Consider the following 25,398-nt stretch of genomic DNA (forward strand, 5'->3'; position numbering starts at 1 on the left):
AATTTATGATAAAGTATTACCACAATACCTAGTGTCAGCAGCAAACAAAACTGCGACAAGCATCTCTTGGCCTTTTGGCAAATCTTCAGCTTTTGTTACGTCTTAAGAACGACTCTTTCTTGCAAAAGAGCGCTTTTGTGTGAGGCGCCCAAAAAGCCACTGCATGAAGCTCACGTTGAGTCGTTGCTAGTCATCGGAATTGGTTTCATTTCTCTTCAACGTAAAATACATTTTAAGTTTGATATGTTTCTGCGGGGAGTTTATATACAACTTATTCCACACGTTCGCGTCATATACAAATTATTAATTTGCATGCTATGATCATATCGTGCGTTGTGGTTATTTTTAACATTTTTATTTATTTTTATAAAGCACAGTATATGCTTAATTTGAAGGTTTTTACAGGAAGTCTTTTAAAATTAGTTCGACTTAACCTTTATCGATGTACAACCTTAAAGAGGGGAGGGACTCTTGCTAATGGGAGGAGAAACTGAGTATCAACAACGGGTTTTGGCCAAAACGTGCTGGGTGCATTTTTCCCCCTAATGAAACAAGCGACAGTCGGAAGAGAAGGTGCACCGAGTGATCTTTTTTTTTTTCCTCATAAAACGTATTTTATTAGGTTTTTTTTTGTTTTATCTCCCATTGTTTTAGCTTCTTTCAGCCACTTTGGATGAAGAAGAATCCTGCAGTAGACGCGCGATAAGTTTAAAAGGACTTTAAACTGCCCGAGGCTGGACTTGGTGTTTCTTGTATTTCTATCCTTGGGATTAATGTTTTTGGGCGGAAAATGTGATGATTTTTTCAACTGGTTTTAGGTCCTTGACATTATTTATTAAAGTGATCAAATAAACCCGAAGTGAATCTGCAAGAAGAGTCTAAACATCGATGGAGTGAAATGTTAAACTTCCAAAAGTGCCTGCAGCAAGGTGAGCTCATTCATATGCATGTAGCGTTCAATGCACCATTCACTTAATGGTAAACTTCCCAAAACAGAAAATCAACCTGAATACGTGACTTCATTTTATATTTCACAATGTTTTGGGGATTCAATCGCAACTGAAGCACTCTTGTTCTCATTATGTACCACGTGCATGCCACTAAAATTACACTTATTTCTACAGTAATTACAAATATGCAAATAATACTTATGTTGTTTTCCTCCTTAAAATTGAACATGAATGCATTGTTTCACAGAGCCATTGTTTATGTTTATTGACATGCGAGCCACTCGGAATCTCAAATAGTTGCATTTTGTAATTCTGCCAATGTCGCTTTTTAGCGCATGTTGCTTGGATTCAACCTGCGAGAACAAGTAAAATGCGTGTTGTGTTTTATTGCGCCATCTTTTCCAGCTGACTGATTCAGACAAAAGATACGCCTGTTATGATTTACAGGAGGTCTGTCAGGGTGGTGGCAAGGAGCACTGAGCTGCACAATGGATTGCAGGGGTGCACAAGGGCTTGTTGCTTGCTGTTATTTTCACATGGACCATAGTCATCTACCTGCTGCAGCTGGGCACTTTGGCTTTTTATCGAAAACACAAAGCACTCACAAATCAAGTTTCCCCCCCGTGTGAATGGGCAATGTGCTACAAAGAGGCTCACATCATTCCGAACGCCTGTAATCCTTTGTGTTGTACCTCAGGATTTTATGGGGGGGTGCTGTCTGACTGCAGTATTCAATACATTTCCTTGAGGTTCTCACTATTTGTGATACAACCTGCTGAAAAAGTAGTGTGAAAAGAGGCAAAAAAAATACTCCATGTAAAAGAAACCATCTTTAAATGGGCAGCAAGGTGGGAAAGTGATTATAACATGACTGCCTCACAGTTCTGAGGTTTTGAGTTTGAATCTCGGCTCTGGCTTACCCATGTGGTATTGTCATGTTCTTCCTATGCTTACATGGCTCATATCTATGCATGTAATGTTTATTGAGGACCCTAAATTGTCAACATTTGCGAATGATTGGTTATATGCGACTCGGGATAGGATGGCGACCAAGCCAAGGTGCACTCTGTGATCCTAATGATTATCGCTAAAGAAAATCGATGTGTCCCATTAAATAAAATGCAAAAACCGAACACTTATCTGTAGATTAGAAATGTCTTTGTGTAGTTGCAGATTTTAACCCTCAATTCACCTCCTGATCGTCTGTAAAGTAGCTTAACAAGACTGAGCTGACCCCCGGGGTTTGGGAGCAGGTGGGACAAGGAGTTACAACTAGAGGCATTCGCTACTCTGTGACTTTCAGTAATATCAACAAAACTCAATAGCATGATCCGAAGCTCCATTTATGTCACTGAACGTAATATCAAAAATATTGAATCATTTCTCGTTTGCCGGTATTGATGGCCCCTGTGGCTTCATCCAGAAATCACTACGTTAATCCATAAACAGCAGGCTTTCTCGCTCACGAGACCGGGGCTCCACTCATGTGCCTACAGCTTGCCAAATTCATTTCCCTTTGTGCAAGACAAAGTCAATACACTTACCAAAGTGGGTTGGTATGCCAGGGTACACAACCCAAGGTTTGATTGTTTTATAAACTGGTCCAACTAGTTAAGGCTGGAGTGATTTTTTTTTTCCAGTCAAATAACAAACAAGCATTAAGAATGACTGCTTAGTCAGTGGACTCAAACTTTGAATTTTGACTGACGCCTTTTGGCCATTCCTATTTTGAGTTTTTTATTCTGTCAGTCAAAGAAGCTGTATGTGTAATGCTGTTTCTAATTTCTTACGAAATATCAATTATTTTGGTAGACTGGAGGTGCATTCAGTGACCACTCACAAAATAGGACATCTCAAAACTACACCCCAAAAAAAAATTTCAAAGCACCAAACGGTAATGACCCGTGTGTGAGAATGCTGCTCAGGGGGTGGAATTTTTTTTTTGATTTATTTGACACACCAAAATTAGAACAGCCACATGTTAACTCAAGTTGCAGGGACAGCTGCTCTAAGAAAGTGGCCGAGTAGTTTCGTCTGCAGGGAAGTCAGGACTTGAGAGTTTTCATGAATTGGGCGGGGCTGCTGCTGAGAGAGGAGGGATGAGGTGGAATGCACCAAGATGGATAAACAGAGGAAAACAACACTATTGGGGTGGTTTTTTTTTTGTTGGTTTTTTGGGGGGGGGAATTAGCATTTGAACTTGGCTAAAATCTCCCAAAAAGTTGATTTAGTGTGATATGACTTCTTTTAAAAAATGTGCTCATGCGCATCTCTTACTTACAGTGAGTTTTTTTTCTTTTTTGTCCAAAGAAATTATGTGTGTTCTCACAAAAGAGGCAGATCTTGCATCACCACTGCAGTGCCTCGAACAAAAAGCCGTTCTTTTAACATGAAGCTGAAAGCCAGCCGCGAAGGAGGGAACGTGTCAAATCTTTTGACCATGTAGTATTTAATGCAGACAAATATATCATGGAAAATCAAGTCAGCAATTATGAAATGAAGCTGAATCTTGATACTTGTGTGATTGATGATTTAGTGGTTCAGTGATGAGCCATGTGAATGGTTGTCTGACTCTTTTTATACACGGTGACTGATTTCCAAACACACAACAATGACTGTATGTCATAAAAGCACGGAGAGGTTGCTGTGATTTTTGTCTTTGTTTGCATCTATGTGGCATTCTTCTTTTGTGCAGCTGTGAAAGTGTTTACTGAAATGACACTTGAGTTTCCCCGCCAGGCTGGTTTACTAAGACTGCCTTCTTTGTCAGGATTAACATGGATTAACAACAGAGTATTGCTACTGCTTATCATGCCTGTGACTGTCACTAACATCAATCATGGTTCTGCCTGACACAAACACACGCACGCACGTACACACACACGCACGCACACACACACACACAACGTCAATTTGTACAGACAAAGCAGTATGTCACTTATTAGAGCTACAAAACAAGTTTAAAGACACTTGACAGTCATGATAACTCCATCGTGGTAATCCAGTGCATCGTCCATCATAAGCGTTTGCATTATTCAGTTAATGAGTTTACTCAACTGTTAAAAGGGGCATACATATGGCGAGGCAAAGTCCACCAGCTGTTATGTGTACAAAAACCACTGTCATAGGATACAATACTCCATTCGAGGTTGTTATGCATTAATTTTTCATGCTAGTTTGGTGCAGTGATTTCCAACCAGGGTGGCATGGCACACTAGGGCTGCCATGGGAGATTTTCTATTTGCACCTCATTTATTTGAAAATTATCATTTATGATTTACAAATAAAATGGGTGCCTTGGCTCAAAAAAGGTTGGAAAATACTGCACTGGACCGTAGATAACATCAAGGTTAAATTTAACATGAGAAATTTAAGCATCTGCATTGGCAGATCTGGTTTTGCCTGAAGTCTATGAAATAAACCGCATTGATAAAATGCTCGAAAAACACCTATTTTGTCACTTAATTCAGTGTCCTTGATTGTTCTCACAATTTCATCTGTAATTCGATTAGACTGTTAACACCAAGGGCACTAGGGTAGGATTACAGTGCTGGAGGTGCCACAAATGTACCATCCAGAAGGCTAAGTCATGACTAGATCCAAAGCAATTTGTGTCAGTGAAATCCATTGAAACATGGGTTCGCAGTTAGCACGTGCTGCAGGTGCATTAGCTGTGTGGATTATGTTGGTTCTTCCAAAGGTACTTACATTGGCTTTTCAGCTGGTTATATAGACCAGGAGGTCTATAAATGCAATTGCCAGTTTGAATTAGGAAGTAAAACAAGAGCGGCTTGATCAAAAGGCCTGATGTCTGAGACCACCGAGGTGATGATGTCCTTTCAAAATCCCCTTGCTTGGATGCCTGAAGAAGTTGCATAGTTGTCGTCGTCCTCCTTTTGCAAATCCTTTTAGTTTAATGACTGCTTGATTTAGTAAAGATTTGCTAATGGCGGCATGTTGTTTTGCTTGTAAAAAAAAGGTACTGAAATAAGATGACATATTTTATTCCAACCCCAATATTGGATGCTCTCCTAATCACCAGCAAGTGGCAAATAACATTTCATTTTGTTGCAATGAATCAGCGCACAGTGCTGTTTTTTTGTATTTATTTATTTTTGCTACTTAGGAATCTTACTCACATTTCAGTTAATGGCATGTCAGCTATCCAATTTCAGGCTTATTTTTAAAATTCAACATTGATATTTATTGCCGCAAGTATTGAGCACCTGAACATCTTTCATACAAGAAAATGTCCTATTTTACTCAAAAGACAGCAACGCCTCTTGTTTTTTTTCACTTGATTGTTCAGTCAATTCTAGTTTGTGAGGTCCAATTTGTTATGAAAAAAAATTGTGCCTCCTCGTAGCTATTGTAACATGTGCACTTTTAATATTTTTGTATTTAATCAAAGGCATCTTTAAGTCTGACTGCAAAAGATTCTAGGAGTGACTGGAAATGTACTTTCCTGAATCCAACGCCTTTCCAGACCTACAAGTTTTGCTCCAATGGTTCTCAAGAGTTATAACTAGATGTTAATTGAAGGACTACTCTTTTGATTTGAGAATGACTGTAGTATTTCTGCTGCTTTAGGTCAGGAGATGTGTGAAGCAGCGTGACGGACGGCCATGGGACTGGAGAGAAGGTGGCTTCAGGCGATCACCACCACTCTTGCCATCTTTCTGCTAAGTGAGTATGCTAATACGATATGGATTTCACTTTAGGATGCAAATAGTTGCACATATATTATTTTGCAGTCTTCGTTTATTTTTGATAGTGATTTCTCAGATCGACTATTCAAACAGATCAATAATTCAAACAGCTGGAACTGTCAACTGCAAAATGTCCATTTGCACTATGTTGCCTACAAGTAATAAATTGTACAATAATCTACTAAATTGTAAACCGGGAACTAAGCGTATTACATTACAAATAAAACCCATAAAATCTCTTTTAAGCACCCTTGAAAATCAGGAAAAAAAAGCATATTTTCATCTAAATGTTTTCATAATTTATGTGAGCATTAGATGACAAAGCAGACCCCTCTCTGGCTCTGTGCTCAAGTGTTTTGTTTTTCTTGCATTTGTCAGTCCACTTGGCTTCACCGCGTTGCCAAGTTGCCTGCCACGTCAAAGCATCGTTTAGCAGTTGGCACATGTTGCTGTTAAACTATCCCCACTCAGTATAGGCAGCGAGATGATGAGCACACTGGCACGGCTCCCTCTATAAAGCAGAAGGGTTATTGCAATTTGCTTAAATGACAGAGAATTGGGGCCAAAATGCAACTTAAATAACATCTCTGGGTGTGGAATTAGATCAATCTGGGATTTATGCTGCTCTCAACGGCAGGCACGCTTCTTTTAGTGCATGTGTGTGAGTGTGTGTGTAAGGCGGGGGGGTTGGGGGATTGATTGTGCTGGTCCTCTAACCATGTGTGTACCCCAGTGGGTGGTGGGAGGTCAGCCGGAGGGAGCACAGAGAGGCCCGCTGCCCTCGATCAGAGTATCAGCCCCTTTTACCCCGCCCCCCTGTGGGATTAAAGTGATGACCAGACCAGATGAGCAGTAGAGCAAACACTGGCACCCAGTAGCGCACACGCCCACGTGAGCTCATGGCAGCGAGCGAGTTTTCCGATACGGAGAAGAGAGAAGCTACTCCAGGTGTCACTAATGGGATTGCGGTGTGTTTGTAGGCTTTGCCACCATAAGATCTTATCACCAAATGGCACATCTTACATGCCTCCGACTGCGCACTGGGAAAATGCTCACCCCAGTTCCACTTCAAAATGTAGCTTTGAGCTTTATTTTTTTTTTACCTCTCCCTTTGCTCCCTCAATCTGAAGCACGTTTTTAACAGCAAGCGCTTCATCCCAGGTCTGGCAGCTATTGCTCTTTTTAAATGGCTCAAATGCTGTCTTTGGAATCATTCATTCATTTCTTTCCCCCTAATCACTATATAGCCAGAGATTTTTAAAAATATATTTGCTACATAGCTCATTCATTAGTCAAATAAAAAATAGTTCTCAAACACTACCTAGGTGCGTCGTTAATGATGCCATTGCTGCCGCCGGCGTACGACACACTCTTTTAACATATTGACCCAATAAATTAATTACGATAACATTGCATAGTTTTAAGATATTCTGAAAACTACATATGATTCCAAACTTATAGACATTGTATGTGTGTTGTTTTTCTCATCAGCCCAAAATGCAGCAGTTTACTTTATCTTGGTCATATATTGTTGTCTGCAGGTGTGTCTCAAAGTTTGTCGTCAGTTGTTCGTGGCAGAGAGGGGGGGTCTGCCGAGCTGGGCTGCAGTCTCGCTTCAAAATCTGACGACGCCACCAGCCCAAACATCTTCCCGTTACATGTGGTGGAGTGGGTGCGGCTCGGTTACAGCGTTCCCATCCTCATCAAATTTGGAGTGTATGCTCCTCGAGTTCATCCCAACTACAAGGGTAAGGGACTCATTCAGCTTTTCGTTCACCTTTTTCAATTTTACTTTCAAATGTCGTCCCTGACAGGAAACTTTCACACTTTGGACATTAGTCTCAGTCGTTTGAGTTTTATTTTACACTCACTCAAAACACATTTAGAATGACTTCAGGTGCTCAGTCTTTGGCTTTCCTGTCTGCCATAAGAGCAGAAGCAGTGGGAAAAAGAGGCGAGAATGCCTCCTCCGTTCAAATGGAGGCAGCTAGGGGGTGGGGCAGCGCTGCAAAGAGCAAGGGGGAGGGTACAAGAAGCTATGCGCATAGTGGGATTAAGTGCAGGTGGGGGCTTGGTGGTCCCGATGACAGTGTTTTTTATTAGTATGCAGAGGGGTGACCCAGTAAAAGATTGCCAGTGGAGAAGGAAGGATGAAGCATGTCGAATAATGGGAGTTTTCTTGCTGCAGCGCTATAATCCCGTCATTGTCTAACCCTGAACAAAAGACAAAGAGGGGTATCACTACCTCCCTTTGCTTTACAAAAACCTAAAGGGACCACTAGGACAGGCCAAATCCCATCCTGTCCCTAATATGTCATGGAAATGTGCTGGGATGCTCACTTACATGTGTACTGCAAACATCTGGCAACAAGAGTAGAAGCCCTCACGGGGTTGTAACATGCACCTTGGTGGAATTTATTAACGCCACATTGATTGTGTGAAGCTACAAACAGGATGCTTCCACTGAGCAATTGGGCTACATGTGTATGCGTGTTAGGCCATTAACTGTGCTATTGTTTCTGGGCAGTCATCTGGTATTTTTCCAGTCCCACACAGACTAAATAACATTCTTGGGCACTGTTTGGGATATTCCCGTATTTTGGCATAGCCATTCCGTGTGTGTGTTATCTGCTTTGAGCTTTACCCCCGTCTGCATTAGATCCTTATGCCTCCCCTCCCGCTGGAGGCAGATGGCAGCATATGATGCGTGTCAGCGTTGCCGCTCTAATGTATCTCACCCTCAAATTACAGTGTTGGGGGGTTTTATGATGACTGTTGACTTGATGGCAGTTTCCAGAATGTTGTCCGTGCTTGTCTGACATCAGAAACTGAAACCAGGATGTGAGTGAAGTATAAACTCCATAAATATAATCGTAAAGTGAGGATTCCCCTGCCGTTTAGAGGTGGATTTATACAAGTGGTATCTTGGCTGTTAATGGGACGGCGCCAGACTAGACTACATAAAATTTTGTGATCCACCTTTGGTAAACTCATTGCCGGTGAATGATGATATACAAGTATCTCAAAGGTCTTTATGTGTGTTGCTTTGTTTTAGTCTTGCTCTTCTGTGTTAAAGAACAATTAAGAATCAAGCAATGTCTAAGTATTTTAGTCTATGAAATTTATTTTTTAATTATATATTAAAAAAAAAAATTCATGTAGGTCATCAGGTATTTGAGGAGACTTCAGAATGGCTTCCTTCCTTTGCTCCTTTTAAGACACCAGTCTTGTCTGCTTCAAGTGAATCCGAAAGGTATTGGTGTCCTTCAGCCCTCTCTTGTTTCACACCCAGCATGCCCTGCAGGGCTGAACATCACTGAACACATAACAGAGGAAACAGCCAGATCAACTCTGTACTGACATGCTATTATAGTCTGTTTGAGCCGGATTTGTTGGAGAAAAAAAAATAAAGAAGTGGGGGTCCGTTGGTGTCAGGGAGGTTTACTGTTGCAGGGCGAGATCAAATAGCTCCCGTGTGCTGAGGAAAATCATCAGAGACGGTGAGCAGGAGAGTTCGGCCCGAGGCCACGGCAACAATGGGTAAACCCCTCCAAGTCTCTGTAGGCCTTCATTATACTCGCAGTGGATCCTTCGAGCATGGGAGAGGTTCCGGCATTTTTGCACGCATACACATTCACACTCACACACAAACATTCTCACACGCACACTACATGCACACAGACAGACACACACAAACATACTAGTCCATGCACAAATATGGTAATGCGATGTCATTTGGACATACGTATCGCATTAATTTCCCGATCACTTCAAACTGGTGAGTTTTAGATTCCAGTACCGCAATGTTCTGAAATAGATTGTGGTCGTAATCCATTGAAAATCGACCGAGGCATCTTGTTGCTAATTACTTTGAGTTGCTAATGGACATGTGCTGTTGGTTGGGCATATTAAAAGTTCGAAAGTCAGAAATTTTTCTAAATAATGCTGCAGTTCCACCCATTTATTTTCTATACTGCTTTTCCTGGAAGGTTGCTAAAGATGGAGCTTCTCTCAGCTGGCTTTGGGCAGACTGGTAGACTGGTCACCTGCCAATGACACGGCATAGAAAATATTCCTACTTTTTCACTGTCACTCTATGTCAATATTCCATCAGTGACCTGACATGTACACGCATGTCGATTCTCATCTCGTAGAAAAAGGTGAGACACACTACAGAAATCCAAGAATATTTACTTTTAAGAGGCTGAAATTCCAAGGATTTAGACAATTTTAACTTAAACGAGGTCTCCACACAATGAATCGATTATCAAAATAGTTACGATTATTTTGATAAATGTCTTGATTAAATGTTGCTCCTGTAATTTAATGATTTCTACCGGTAGTTTGTATAAACTTGCCATGCATTTTTTTTTGCCCATGTACAATGTCACTTCAGTTTACGCCTAGTATGTTATTTAGGTTAGTATGCTCGCTAACACGATTGATCAATTGGGATTACAATTGATGGTGGATTCCAATTGATGGTGATTTGTGTGTTGAATCATTTGCTGAATGCAGTCATATATGTAACATAGGCTCAAGACTGAGTACATGCTAGGTGCTATTGTTGATGCTTCACTTATTATTCTTTGTCTGTAGTGTTCAGCTCAATCAATCCAAACTGGGTGTGCACTTTTATAGTCCTCTCTCTTTTAAGTGCTTTGCCGCTATAATGTGACATTTATAGGCAATTACAAACCTTTCTTGAGGGGGGCAGTGGGATCAATTAGTTGCAAATTTTCACTGTTTGTGGAATTGCTCTGTCGCTTGGCAGAGGTTAATTGCAGTTTTCCCTCACGACTGAAAATCTGCAAGTCATAATAATGTGGCCAAAAAACACCACTTTTGTGTAAATGAAACTCCTCAACACACTTCAACATAATCCCTTGCTAGCAAAATACCATGACATTGTAATAAAGTGCAACTTTTGTCTAAATGAAGCTCTTGACATCACGTCAACAGGTTTGTTTGACACGGAGATGCCCCAAAATCGCATAAAATACCTTTTTTTGCTTTGGCCTGAGCTCAAAAACACCATTCATATGGGTTTTTCAGCAAATAATGGCAGCTACGTTGCACAAAAAAAATATATACATAATAATAATTTTATTTATAAGGCGCCTTTCCAGGCACTCAAGGTCGCCGTGCAGACATAAAATAGCATACAAAATGACCGGATCAGCTACTTGGTAAATTTGTGAATGCGAAACTATGCTCGCAAGATCATCTCCAGTTTAATAAGAAGCTGCTCCAGAGGGCGAAGACTGAGCTATAGATAACATACCCATTAAGCTAAAATTTACATTTTTTCCCATGTTGTACTTTACACAGTAAGTGTAAGATGATTAGAAACAATTACCTGGGATTTACTATGGAAGACAGTGTATTTATGTAGTCACGTATGAAAAAAAAAAAGAAAAGAAAGTGAAGTAGGGGTTATTTGGCGGTGATCAAGTGATCAAAGTGTAATTCAAGACCACCCATTTTCTTTTAACCGTGATGTAGTAGTTGTGATTTTCTTCCCTCTTCAGCTAAGTAGTGTAGCTTTATAAATTCATCTGTGTTGGAAACCACTAATCCAAGTCCTGTGAGGTGAATTTAGATGAATGTGCAGTAAATAATACTGCTGAATACTTTGTTGAAACAGCTCAAGCTCTGCAAGAATTTCAATCAAAACAACATCAGTAGACAAAGTGAAATTGTTCCTCTTTTATCCAACAGCAACTTGTTTTTCCCATTATGATTATTCCAACATGATGTTTGGCAAAAAGGTTGTGTTCTTTGGCTTGGAGCAGCAGCCAAGTTACTCCATGCCTTTGGTTGGTCACTGATCACATTTCAGATGATGAGTTTAGGGAAGTTATAATTTAAGGGTAATAAATATACTGCCATCATGTCAGAGTGCCAATTCCTGTGGCGAAGCTTGGCACGTGAGGCGAGTGTGCTTAATGGTGCAGGGGTTAACAGAGCTGGACAGAGTGAGAGGGCCAGAGTTAACTGTAATCTATATCACGACAAAGAGCTATTCATAAGAGGCTTAAACTGATTAGGGGGACAGGAGGATTGAAGAGGGAAATTTGGGGGGACGTGAGGGGGGAGCTGTCAGAAGCATGGGGCCAGGTCCCAGACTTATGATTGTATTCAAATCAAAACATATCCCACAATGCACCTCTGCCCCGCTCGCTTACGCACATTCGGATGGGCAAAGAAAAGCAGTGCTGATGCTATTCCTAACAGGATCATCTTTCTTCCTCTGTGACTTAAATGTATCTCGTGTAATTATCTCAAAGAACAAGTTTGAATGGTAACGGCTGAGACAAGTTTACATTTTTGAATGAGGTGGAACAATCTAAGAATTGTGCTTTTGTTTCACCCAACAGTGCATCTAATGCAAATTCTAAATTCATGAATAAAACAGGAAGAACTGAGGAATTCTTTAATTCATTCACCCCACCTGGAAAGTGAGAGTTTGAGTCTAGCTTTGTGGGAGATGTTCATTCATACAGAATCAGTGAACAAGCATTCCCATTATCTCCACTTGGATGCACTGACCTGTTGGAGCAAGGGTTTGTTTTAAGGAAGACTGCACCTATCATGTGATAGCTACCGGAAAAAAACAATTCGGCGCAAGAGGATGAAGGAACGCTCGGGGGAGATGCAGCCTTTGTGCCAGCCTTTCTTTCTGTCGTCCACCATATAGTCTAATGATGTTTGTCCCTTGAAGCAGAGGGAGTGATGAATGTGTCTGTGGGGGAGTTACGGAGCATAGAGGTCAGAAGAATCCAGCTCTTATTGGTTGTCAGTGGCTTATTGATGCTCACAATTGGAGTAACCTCTCCATAACCTCTCAGTACTCACTTCCTTGTTGTTCTGCTCGATGATTGTACGTGCTTGTAGTATTTCCTTATGCATGAGCATCACCCCGTAAGTAATGCAGCCTTAAAGCAGAGCACCTGCCAATTGCCAGTTTGAGTTCAAGTTCGGAGACTAGGCCTTGAAATGTGTGTGTGTAGGGGGGGTGGGCAACATTTATCACTCAGAGTCAGCCTTTTGTTTGTCTCTAGGCTGAATAGAAAATTGATTCTTTTTCTCACTCCTCTTATGGTGCCTCAAAGTGTTTCCGTGCAGCACTTCCAGTTTCAAATCTAAACGGGTTTTCTCTGTCATTTTCCCAATTCCCCACATCCACGCGCTCCATCCACACTCCCCTATCCATGCAGCCATGTTTCTACAGCAACTGAATTCAAATCTAAACCTACTGTCCGGATTTTGCTTGGTTTCGTCGCTATGGTAACAAGCAAGAATGCAGAGTAGTGGGGCGGGGGCCATCGTCCCTTTGTAGTGATGGACAAGAGCGAGGCAGCGGGAAAGGGTTAAACGTCCAATAGAGGAGCTGCAGTCCCTCAGTGGTGAACCTGCGCGGGCAACACATTTTGAAAATCAACACGTTACCACGTGACGCTAAAGCCTTGAGATCAGCACACTGTTTTTTTGTTTTTTTTAAATGCGCAGTCAAGAGCCGTTAGCCACAGGAGGATTAGTTGTTTTTGTGATTTATGTGAAAATGTTTTTTTCTCTCAGAGCGCAAAGCACTTTTAACCCCATATCTAAGTGGAATGGGAAAATGAACAGTTAAAAGAGAACCTAGCTGAGGTTAGCCCCTCACCTTTTTCTCCCCATGCCCCCCTCCCACTTGTTTGGTCAATGCTGACCTGAGCTTCAAGGCATTTTGTTTGTTGGAGCATCTCAGAGGAGAGTATTGGCCATCCAAAGCTTGACGAGGTCAAGTCAATAATTAAACGTGACTATTAAGCACAGCAACAGCCCCAGTCAGGAATGTGGGGTTAATTATAAGCCATTGTTGCCTGTCTATACTCACAGCATGTGTGTTTCACCCTGTCTGGAAGCTGTGTCTAAAGTTAAATGAATTTCATAGCTTTCAGGCTCCGTTCCAGACTATGCTTTGTAAAGGGAAGTCAATAGCGTAGCTATTATGTTCCTTTATGCAATACTTGCTTCAAGGTTCTTGGGTATTTTGTCAATATTTCCTCCTGCATTCACTGTCTGAATGTGTTGTCGCTGCTGTGAAATATAATGCGAGGTGCTGTGCGAATAGATTCAATAAAAGAATTGAAAAGGTATGAGTATCTTGCAAAAAAGAATAAGAAAGGAATAAATTCATTTGATTATTAGCCTACATAAGACAAGCGTTTTTTTTCCCTCCGCAAAAACAAGAATGACAAGATGCTGGGAAGGTCCCAAGATTGACTCTGTTTACTTTCAAACAGCTTTAAGCCACGGCCTGGTTTGAACGTGTGCGTTTCCCCCTCCTGCGCACGCACACCCTCCTGTCGTTAAAAAGGCTGAGATTGAAGGGGGTAAAAAAGAGTTCATTGAGAGACAGAATAAAAGAAAGTACGTGTGTGGTGGTGGTGAGGGGGGGTAACTTCGGGCAGCGGTCACCAGGCAACCGACAGATCAAGTTTCAAAGCCTAAAAGGGAGGTATAGAAAAAGTACGCAGAAGGGGTAGAGTGGATTCTGGGAGTTAAGACAGCGAGAGATGAAATATGTGTGAAAGTGTGTAGGCATGCATGGGTGCATCGCTGACCATCCTTTGAAGATGTTGTGATGTCATATTATTTAAATTTTATAGTCATGGCGTGCATTCATTGTGAAAATGAATTCGCAAATCCCGCTCCCCCCGATGCCGTGAATCATTTCTCACAAATATCAGCGGCGCAGCTGTTTTATTTGCGAACATAACGTTTATGACCGGCTAAGGCCTTTGTGTCGTGATCCCTGTGTCATCGACACTGTAAGCTCCTCTCTCACATGTGCTGACTGCGGCGGTCTGGCTGCCAGATTGCACTGACCCCCTCATCTCTCTGTCCCTCACCCCTCCTCCCTCAGGGCGGGTCTCCCTGACCCGCGGCGCCTCCCTGCTGGTGGAAGGGCTAACCCTCGAGGATGAGGGCTGGTTCGAGTGCCGCATCCTGCTACTGGACAGCAAAACGGACAACTTCCAAAACGGCACGTGGACCTTCCTCTCCATCACAGGTGCAGCACTGCAGGGCTTGGGACAAACAAGAGCTGCTCGTTTATTGCTGGCTCATCACTGGCACTTTGATTGTTGACATCTGAGGCGGCATGTGGCTAAAAAGGCACTGGCACACCAAACTCACACTGTTATGCCACATGACAGTCTGTGTGTGAAGAGCGCAACATGCCTTTGCACGTGTCTTCCCTGTAGCAAGAAAACATTTGATGAAAATGCATGTCACTTATCAACTACCGGTACGCTATCAGTGCCACAATTATGCCCAAAGAAGAAGTTATTGAGTGTGAAAAGCAGATATCATTTTATTGTACTTCACTCAATGAAGGGTTTACACGGGCCGCATTAGGTTGCTAATGACCACAGGACACAATTCATTCTTGTACATAATAGTGGTGCATCAGTGCACATATTGTATTTCATTTGAATACATAGCTCAAAAGAATTGTTGATGTAATCCCAAAACGGAATGAAGCTTGTATTTATTTTTAGCATGGATGGGTCAAGTGAGTGCAAGGATCAAAATGACACAATAGGTAATCGAGATAATTTTTGTTCTTGTTAATGTTTTTCCTACCAAACCAGATTTAAACCCAAGCTCCACTATGGAATTAGAGAACCCTATGTATGTAACAAAAAACTGTATATATTTAGCTGTTTCATCTGTGCTGTGTTTGTTTCAGCTCCGCCGGTGTTTATCAAGACACCACCAACTTTTGTGGAGGTTTTGCTCGGAGACTCTCTGACGCTCAGCTGTGGAGCTCATGGCAACCCTCGCCCAACTATTGTGTGGCACAAAGATGAGAGCCCAATTGAGAAACATGAAAAGATCAAGGTGAGGAAGATGACTCATTTGTATTCATACGTTTAAATTAAAACTCAAGAGCTCTGTTACAGTTGTAACCTTTTGATTCCAGTGCAGCAGTTTACCACTCAACGACACTCCCGACTGCCAATTTTGTTCCCTACGTTTTATCTTTGTATATTTTTTCCTCAGGTGCTCAACGGTACCTTGTCTTTGACCTCAGCCACAAGAAACACTTCAGGAGTCTACAAATGTCATGTTTCTAATTCAGAAGGCAACCTGACGCATGCGATGCAGTTGCAGGTCAAAGGTGAGTGTTGGAATGAAAAGAAACAAAATTGTTCCTCCCCGTTAACCATGTGCAGGGATGTGCTAGCAAGCAAAACAAGGATTAAAGCATTTGAAAGTACAGTAGTGCAACTCAAACTAAACGGGAAAATCAAATCAATTCAACCATAGTGCCATCTTCTGTCCATCTCTCGTTACTACAGCAATGATGGACCTCAATCTGTACATGGTCCACTCGTGGTAATTATTGTTTTCTTTGACTTTGCCAATGCAGGTCCTCCAATCATCATCATTTCGCCAGAGGACACCACTCTTAATATGTCCCAGGATGCAGTTCTGCAGTGCCAGGCTGACGCTTACCCTTCCAACCTCACATATGAGTGGATGAAACAAGGACAGAATGTTTACCACATTGAGTGAGTCTCATTTATAATTTCATCAGATTAAAAAAAAAGTACCGCAAAGAATTGCTAACACAATTACAGATTGAATTCAAATGCCGACAACAAAAATATATTAAAAACTGTTTTTTTGTTTTTGTTTTAGATCTTTAAAATCCAGAGTGAAGATTTTGGTGGACGGCACCCTTTTAATCCCTAATCTAATTCCAGAAGATGCTGGAAACTACACCTGTGTCCCAACAAATGGGATACTAACTCCACCATCAGCCTCAGCACATCTTAAAGTGAAACGTAAGATTATTTTCCGTTTGAAAAGCAAGCCCTTGTGTAGCATCATAAATCGACTGTTTTTGTTACAAATCATCTACTCCACGGCAGACCCAGCTCGAGTTGTACGAATGCCTCGGGAAACCTACTTGCCATCTGGCATGGAGGGGGTCATTGTGTGTCCTGTCCAGGCGGACCCCCCGGTGCTGTATGTGAACTGGACCAAAGATGGGAACAATTTAAATCTTGACAATGTAAGTTGTGGGATGTTGCACGACTCTCTGCACTACGCGTATCAATTCCGAAGCAGAGAAATATTACTTTCCATCTTCAGTTCCCAGGCTGGATGGTGAACTCTGAGGGCTCGGTTTTCATAGCAACGGCAAACGACAATGCTGTGGGCATGTACAGCTGTACTGCGTATAACAGCTACGGCACCATGGGTCAATCTGAGCCCACCAAGGTCATTGTGCAGGTACGCCAGGCTGCCCCTACTGTGTTTTGTTTCAGAGATCCTTTTCCTTGCTCGTATGACAAAGGCTATATCACTACGTTCCAGGATCCACCCGCATTCCAGGTGCCTCCTCGGCCTGAGTATCTTCAGGAGGTGGGCAGAGAGTTGATCATCCCTTGTGAAGCCGATGGAGATCCTGCGCCAAACATAACATGGAGCAAGGTGGCGTTTCTTTGCCTACTAACACACTGATGATTTCCGCAAGTGTTACTTTTTTTGAACGGACGTGTCTTTCCTTACAGATTGGCCCTATTCCTCGTTCTCAGTACTTTGTGTTGGCTAATGGTTCCCTCCTGCTGCAGCCTCTCAGTAAAGACCATCATGGGGGCTGGGAATGCTTGGCTTCGAATCGTGTAGCAACTGTCAGTGCAGGCACTGTGGTGATGGTGCTTGGTAAGTGGGTCCATGTTAAGAGTAGCAATATTTGGGACAGAAGTAAAGCTTGATCAATCTGCACAAATTTGGGTTAAAACCCGTTCTGTGTTTTGCTCAGGTACCAGTCCTCATGGTGCGTCTTCAGTATCTGTGAACACAGAGATAAACCAAGCTAATGTATCCTGGGTGCCTGGGTTTGATGGTGGATACACCCAGAAGTTCACTGTTTGGTAAATAACATGGACAGTGTCACAGTTTAAAATGCAAAAGGAAATGCTAACATTTCTTTCCTTTAAAAAAAATAAAATAAATCAGGGTCAAGCAAGCATCCAGAGGTAAACATGAATGGGCATCTTTACCGGTGCCCACATCCAAAAACTACTTGTTGGTCACCAACCTTCTGGCTGCGACAACTTATCAGTTCAGTGTCCTACCTCAGAATAAACTCGGCTCTGGACCTTTCAGTGAAATTGTTACTGTAAGAACTCAAGGTTTGTGAATATTTTTGGTGCTTTGACATTTCTAGCCACGTTTGTATTGGCATGGCCCTAAATCTGCTTTCTCCACCTAGCTGTGCCAACAGAAGCCCCAACTATCATCACCACTCTACTAACACTCGAACCACCCATCATCTTGTCTGCTAACCGGACACGACAAGGCGTTCTCCTCCAGTGGTCACCTCCTGAGATTCCATCCTCTCCCCTGACAAATTATGTGCTGCAGGCTCGTCGGAATCAGGGCCAGTGGGTCATCCTTAGCAACAGCATCAGCGCCAATGAGAGTGAAGTCCTTGTACAAGGACTTCTTCGCGTAAGGAGAAATTCTTATTTTCTACTGGCAATCAAGCAATGTTGTGTGTCAGATGATTCGGATTTTCATGTTTCAATATTTCATTCATTCATGAATTGTTTTCACTTAATGTTAAGTTAATCAAATCTTCCTATTGCTCAGGACTCCAGTTATGATCTGAGGCTGATGTCCCGCAGTAATCAAGTGCGCAGTGAACCAAGTGATTTTGTCAGTATATCTACTGCAGGTAATTTACAAACGCTGGAATTTGCAAATATAAAATATGTATGTATTCCAAAATCTGATTGTTTGTCCGATTGGACGACAGGGATGGAGATGTACCCCCTAAGCCCTAGTTTCTTGGAGCTTGTCCCTGCACCCCTCTTTGCAGGCGTGGTTGCAGGGGTGTGCTTCCTTTTCATGGCCATCGTGCTCTCATTAGTCACAGCTTGCTATATGAGAAACTGGAGAGAGCAGCGGCGCCGGAAGAGACAACAAGGTAAAAAACGTGGGCAAAGTAGTACTATATATATTGACTTTGTTTAGTGGAAAGCATTTTTTTTTTATCATGTTGTCCTTCTCGTAGATGTCCCATCGGCTTTCCAGAAGAGTCCGTCTTCTGAGTAAGTGTCCCAACTGACTTAATGTATAGTAATAAAATATTATCGTGGTGATGGAAAAGAAAACTGCCAATGCATTGTAATGTTTCACGTAATTTAAGTTTTACTCATTTGATTTAATTTCTACATTTCTGTAATTTTCATGATTATTCTTTCTTTTTTCCCCTCTCAGAACTCGCTCTCCTCCCCGCAGCCCAGACAGTGTCTTGAAGCTGAAACTGTGTCCACCTATTCCTTTCTTCCCCACTTCCTCTTCACATTATGATCGCTCCTCGTTCGATAAAGGCAGTCGAGGAGAATACCAAGACCAGCGCAAGCAACTTTTGGCCAATTCATCTCCACCACCGCATTACACACTCTTTGAGAGCCACCTGGGGTCCCAGGCTCCTTCTCCAACATCTTTGGAGTCAATTCACAGAGGCCCAGATGGACGTTTCATAATCCAGCCTCTGATAGAGAGTTCCAGTCCCACCAATAAGAAAAATCTCAAGGATATCTTGCAAAGCAATGGCGGCGCAAGTGGCTCAGGAAGCAACCGCACATCGTTTCGAGACTCCCCAAAATCAAGTATCTTGAGTTCCGGCAAGGGTTCGCCACCTACTGTGGATGTCCTGGAGATCAGCAGGTCTCCCTCCTCCCCTGGAAGAGTACGGGCCATTGCTCGAAACTTCTCCCGTCATGGCTGTTTTTACTCTGATGATGAACATGGTTCCGAGAACCTACTGGAAAGAGCAAGTTTCTATTCAGACAACAGTGAGAAAAAAACAAGTGACTCAATGAAAAGGCATCGCAAGCCAGCCCGTACTGAAGACCTTTTCCCCATTTTGTCAAGAAGAACCTACATTTTGGATAGCGAGGCAGACAGTCCACTGACCTCAGGCTATCGACAAATGGCCAGTCACCTTACCGATGACAGCACACTTATCACACAACTTGACAGTGAACTGGAGAGCGATAACATCCAAAAGTGCATCCAACTGGCCAAGGAGAGGGAGGAAATGGAGCGTGAGCTCCAACGCTACACCAGCAATCTCAGAAACCAAGATGATGGGAAAGAAAGCCCAAAATGTACTGTATCCCAGTCAGATGAAGAACCTGTCTGGAAACTACAAGATGTTACGCTTCGTCAAAAACACAAGCCCTCAGGACATACGAGTCGGGTAGCAGACTATCGAAGGGCGTGTTACTTTGGGAGCACGAGTAGTCCTACGGACCGAGTTCCTACATCTCACATTGAGTGGGACATTAGCCCTGTTACCGCCGTAACGAACCTTGTTCCGGTAAAGAGCCACTGGGAGACCCCATCAGCAGTATTACAGCAGCTACAGCATTCTCATTTGTGTGCAGAACCTACAGAGTCCCTTCATTCTCCGGCGACTCAGAACACTTCCCTTCCCGTGCCTTCCACAGAGGTGACCTTTGAAAACGCCACAGTTCGATGTTTAGCCACGTCGCCCAGAGCCAAGTCGCTGAGCCCTCACAGAGATTTAGATCTGAGTAGTAAGTCCATGACAGAAGGCCTCCACGAAACTAGTGTCAGCAGTGCTACTTCCCGCTCCAGGAATTCATATGCTTATGGCACTCGGAATTGGAATCCAGCTTCTCTGAGTCCTTTAGTCTCCAGTAAGCGGTCTGCGAGTCCAGCTTTTACTGTTTCATCATCATATGGAGCCGTAAAAGATCACGGTCCCTCAAGTAGCCCTACCTCACCCTATGAGCATCAGGTTAAAGCAAATGGCAAAGGCGATAAACACAAAGGCTGCAATGTCCGTCACAGTTTGGGATCAGAACCAGAAGGTGTCCGAGCACGCTCCAGAAGGAGTGAAAAATGTTTCTTCTCTGATAGTCCCAGCCCGATGTCTACGTTGACTCTCGTAGAAGAAGCTGAAAGCGATCGATCCCAATTTTCTGTCCCAGGCATGTCGGGGTCATTCAAGACCAAGCCAGCTGCATCCCCTCCTAAAATGTCGTCACTGCAGACGAGTGCAATTCTGGAATATCTGAGCCTCCCAGGTTTTATTGAGATGAGTGTAGATGAACCCGTAGAACAGGCTGAAGTTACAAATACTGCTGGACAATGTTTGGACCAGAAATCTGTACAACCCACAGTGGCTAAGCCTGATGTTGTCCCTAAGAACTGGGAAGTTCATGTCCAAGAAATGGATTCAAATAAAATGAAGGGTTGCTTTGAACAATCCCTTTTGCCAGAAAAACGAAGCTCTAGGGCTCAGGGTGAAGCAAGGGAGCATCTACATCGGGTAAGGTTTCCAGATGACATAAGACCACGGTCACCTGCTCCAGAAAAAACTAGCAAACAACTATACAATGAAAAAACACAGATTCGAGCTGAGACCAAACCCAGTGAGTCAAGACTGGGTTCCAGACCAGCTCACACTTTGCTCAGTGCCGCAAAAGGCATGGTGGACATTGTGTCAAAACATTCTTCGAGCTTTGTGGACAGTACTGAGTCTTTATCCGAGCAACCCCAGAGACAAGGTTCTCCGGGCAATAGGACCAATAACATTGCACTACGAATAAGTCAAGCCCCGGTACCATTTTTGAAGAAATCCTTGAGCGTGGGCCCTTGTAGAACACTCTCCGGTATGGGACCCCCCCGACCTTTCCTTAAGAAGTCTATCAGTTTTGGCTCCCCGAGGTGGGAGCACTTTGAGACCCCAAGGCCATACATCTCTGAGAAATGTTACTGGGATGAATTCCCAAATCCAGATGTCAGAGTCAAGTCTTACAGTTTAGGTCGCACTCCATCTTCCTTTCTTAGGCCAGGTCCTTCGTGGAGAGAGTACATCCCTCTCAGGCGTCCCACCATGGGGAGCTTGGAGAGGCCCCGATGTGCGCCAAGATCAAGCCCCTCCTACTTTACTCCTAACATGTACCCACCCAGAGAAAGCCCAGTCCCCCCAATGTCGGAGCATTGCGATCCACGACGGCAAGCGACAGTTTTTCCTGATTCCTCAAGATGGTCCCCGTCTTATCCAGATAGGCTGAGAACTGCTCAGTACAAGTATTTCCCCATGCCCACCAGCGTCCCAGTTCCTACTCACCACCCCTGGCCAGTGCCCAGACCAGAAAGCATGAGTCAGATGGACCCCAGAATGGGCCCCCCGAGGTCCTACCTGCCTAGAGGCATCAGCTGGCCCTCCCCCTACTGCATGCCCTTCCCTCAGAGGGAGGCTGACGGTTACCGACTTGTAGACAGAACAATGAGGCGGGCGGGCGAGACAGAGCCCCGAGAGGTCAGAGAAGGAGGAAGGGCCAGTTATGCCAGTCAGAGCAGTGGGAGGGGCAGCGCCGGTCTCTTCCGCCAGTCAATGTCCATCACTCCCACACTGCTCAGCTCCCCCGAAACCACCGAGGAGAGTGAGCGGCACAGAGCTGAGCTGGATCCACCTGAGAGGAGATCGAAAAGGTGAAACGTTACCTCGCCAGGAAATAGACAACAACGAGGACTTTTCTCATGGTGGAGGGATTGAGTGTTGTTGCCAAAATAACGCTATTTTTTTTGGGTCTCACTTCCTGTGTATCATCCTGACTTTTTGCTTTTGTGTATTCCAGTAGAAGGAACACGTCAGTAGATGAAAGTTATGAGTGGGATTCTGCTGACGCATGTGTGGACTCTGAAGTCCTGGAGGCCTTGAGGTTTGATCAGTCACAAGCAAATTTCCAGACAAGCAGAGGGAGGCTTGTGTGCGATCAACCTGCTGGCCTCCAGGACCAAAGACACAAAGGTGATGTCACGTTCTTGATGTTTGATTTTGTTCTTGCATGTCGCACTGCGGCTGACGTTGAACGTGATGGTGCTGCATGTGCTTGCTCCCTAAGTGTTGTGATGATTGTGAGCTTTTTCCCATAACATCCATCCATGCATTTCCTGTCCCCCCATGCCCTCCCTCAGGCACGTCTCCCCCAGCCTGCCCAACTGTTTCCGACACACCTTCCAGCCAGTACCGCCAATCCCTTAGCGAGGCGCGTTTCAACGCTCTCCGGCAGGAGTACCAAGAGTACAGGCGGGCTCAGGAGTCCATCTATCCCCACGAGCCCTACCTCGCCCCTGGACATGATTCGGACTCTGACGCCAACTCAGCACTGCTCTAGAAGCAGAACTCGGTCCGTCACTCTCTGGCTGCCCTCTCTTCCTTGATTTCCCTTCATTGCTCGCTTGCCTGCCTCTTGCCTATCACTCACACCTTTTTATGTTTATGTGCTAATGTTGAGTCAACTTTTCATTTTGTTCAGCGCTATACTTCAATGCCGCGATGCTCTTTTTTTCCACAGGTGCTGCTGAAAAAGAAAGCAAGTAGCAGACAACAGCTTCGTGAACAGTCTTGCTTGAACCTATGTGGAACGGCTCTTTGATAAAAGCTTCAATGGTCTGCTCAAGCAAACTGAAAGAATCCAAGACTGTACCGTAAAGTGGTTTGTTCACATTTGTCATCAAATGGCATTGTTTCCTTTTTGTTCCTGTTGAGAAGGAATTATTTTGTTTTCTACAACTGTGTTGTGTTTTTGTTGACAATCAGACACAGACACACCTTTGAAACAAAACTAGAAGCAAACCGCTTTAAGAAGATGAGTAAGACCCAACAGAAAGTGAACGTGGACAAGAATAAAAATGAAGAATAAGGATAAATTGTCCCTTTCTCTCTCGTGGTACCAACACTGCCCGCTTAGTATATTTTCACCACACGCTTTGCTATTTCATCCACGGGAACATATGAAATTATAAATATGGTTAAGTATTGTTGTAAAACAATATTTGTTTAATATTTGTTGTATAGTGTATTTGTACGACTAGGCGGCAAGTGGCTGTATGTATGCTTGCTTAAAAGACGGAAATTGATTTTTCGCCTTTATGAAAGCATTTTGATTGCACTCTGCGTGACTGCGAGAGGACTTTCTCCGCATCTCGCAGTGTGTGGCGGCCATGACCACCAGCTCACAACACTATGTGAAGTCATTATTTCAGGTTAAGATTTTTTTTTTTTTTTTTTTTTATAAAGCTTATGACAATTATTTTATTACAAAATTGAAATGTTTTCTGTCCTTTTCCCTACTACTGACATTCTTGTTCTCAAATCTAATATAATTAATCTTCTTATCCTTTAGTACAAGTACCTCAGGGCAGTTTGTGATGTTAATTATACTTGTCAGTGAAGATTTGTTTTTTTCATTTGCTTCTGCTTCTCCTATTTCCCTCAAATAATTTTTTATCTTTCAGCATGTTTATCTGTTGAGATGTACAAATATTTACTTGCATTGATGTAAACATTTAACGGAATTAGTATTTCAGGAAATGTTATATTGCCTTTTTCTGCTTTGAGCTTTCTGCTCATGTTTTGTGAAGTGAGTTTTATTATGCAAACATGTTTACAGTTCACTGATGTGAAGACAGCACTGTGAATGATTCAGTCTTTTATATAGTCTGTGCCCATGTTTTTCAAACTGAGAAATGTCAGTAGCTTGTTCACGTGACAACCTGTGACATTGTAATGTACTTTGCAAACTGTTTCTACTAAATTAACCCCAAATAAGAAGCTACATCTGCAGTGATGATTTTGGAGGTTTTGTACAAACTGGAAAATTTTTATATATTGTTTTGTTGTTTTTATATGTTTGTATTGAATAAATGGCTTTATTCGGGAAAACAAAGTTTGTCATAATTATGAGTCTTCAATTCAGAGTACATGTATGATTTTGGAATGTGTGAGGAAGCTGAATTATCTACAGAGAACAAAACACCACAGGAAGGCCTGAACTGATTTTCGAAACCAGAACCTCCCGCTTGTGAGGCAGTCACATACTCACAAGCTCTTGAGATTATTTCATTTTCTAATCAAAGTGCAGTGATTTCCAACTGTGATAGGTTTGAATTAAGGTGAAGTAAATCAGTGGAGACAAATAAGTTACGTATGCTGAGGAGTGACGCTTAGACTGAGAGACAACATATCCCCTAATAAAATGTTGCATATTTCTGCTGGCTAAAAAAAAAAAAGACAAGAATAAGTAAATAAGTGTAGCGAGCGATTCGGTGAACGATTCTTTTGAACAAATCTTTTGAGTAAACTGTTTCTGAACTGGAATGCACATCACTAGTACAAAAGAGTGCACACGGCCAGGTGCTGCTAGGTTGAAATAGCCGACTGGTTAGTGACACGTGTTCTTGCTCGGTAAAACCTTGGTTCGATCCCAGGTGTGAGCATGTACCTGAATGTGCTTTTAGAATTGGAATCTCGCTGCGTACACAAATGCAAATATTTATGTGTAAATACATAAGGTGGCCCCGCCCCCAAATTGATTGGCTCTTTGATCTGTGACGTCACTTGGACACTCCATTAGGTACACCGCCATTTTCAAGTTTACCTAATAACAGGCCACTTTATTGGGGAAGTATCATGGTCAAAGGTCACAGGTGTCAAGCTCTAGTCCTCGGGCCGCATTCCAACATGTTTTCCAAGATTCCCTCGTTAAGTGCACCTGCGTGAAAAGTTTTAGCTCTGCAGAACGTGAAAATGACCAAAATCTTTTCACGCAGGTGTGTTTAATGAGGGTAACTTGGAAAACATATTGCTCAAAGATTTTCACCGCTCACATAAACCCATTAGGTCA

The 25,398-nt window shown here is 42.9% G+C and overlaps 1 protein-coding gene across 4 annotated transcripts; it reads left to right on the top strand.

The window, feature by feature from the left end:
* Nucleotides 1–486: 486 nt before the first annotated feature.
* On the top strand, nucleotides 487–24,435 carry igsf9b (immunoglobulin superfamily, member 9b). Of its 4 annotated transcripts, XM_088376809.1 has the most exons (23): nucleotides 487–573; nucleotides 655–929; nucleotides 5,541–5,636; nucleotides 7,201–7,407; nucleotides 14,571–14,717; nucleotides 15,399–15,550; nucleotides 15,713–15,830; nucleotides 16,083–16,224; nucleotides 16,355–16,500; nucleotides 16,588–16,730; nucleotides 16,811–16,951; nucleotides 17,036–17,152; nucleotides 17,233–17,383; nucleotides 17,484–17,595; nucleotides 17,681–17,856; nucleotides 17,937–18,175; nucleotides 18,317–18,401; nucleotides 18,483–18,653; nucleotides 18,741–18,777; nucleotides 18,947–22,201; nucleotides 22,348–22,520; nucleotides 22,688–22,899; nucleotides 23,068–24,435. In XM_088376809.1, exons 3-22 carry the CDS (start codon nucleotides 5,576–5,578, stop codon nucleotides 22,885–22,887), a joined length of 5,973 nt encoding a protein of 1,990 aa, XP_088232935.1. In that variant the 5' UTR covers nucleotides 487–573; nucleotides 655–929; nucleotides 5,541–5,575; the 3' UTR covers nucleotides 22,888–22,899; nucleotides 23,068–24,435. The 4 variants fall into 4 exon arrangements, with proteins under 4 accessions (XP_088232935.1, XP_088232934.1, XP_088232936.1 ...); XM_088376808.1 differs by having other exon boundaries at nucleotides 497–929; XM_088376810.1 differs by having other exon boundaries at nucleotides 497–929; nucleotides 22,351–22,520.
* The last annotated feature ends 963 nt before the right edge of the window (nucleotides 24,436–25,398 follow it).

The sequence above is a fragment of the Syngnathus floridae genome, chromosome 5, assembly GCF_059516105.1.
Source record: "Syngnathus floridae isolate MCC-2025c chromosome 5, RoL_Sflo_1.0, whole genome shotgun sequence".
Classification (NCBI taxonomy): domain Eukaryota; kingdom Metazoa; phylum Chordata; class Actinopteri; order Syngnathiformes; family Syngnathidae; genus Syngnathus; species Syngnathus floridae.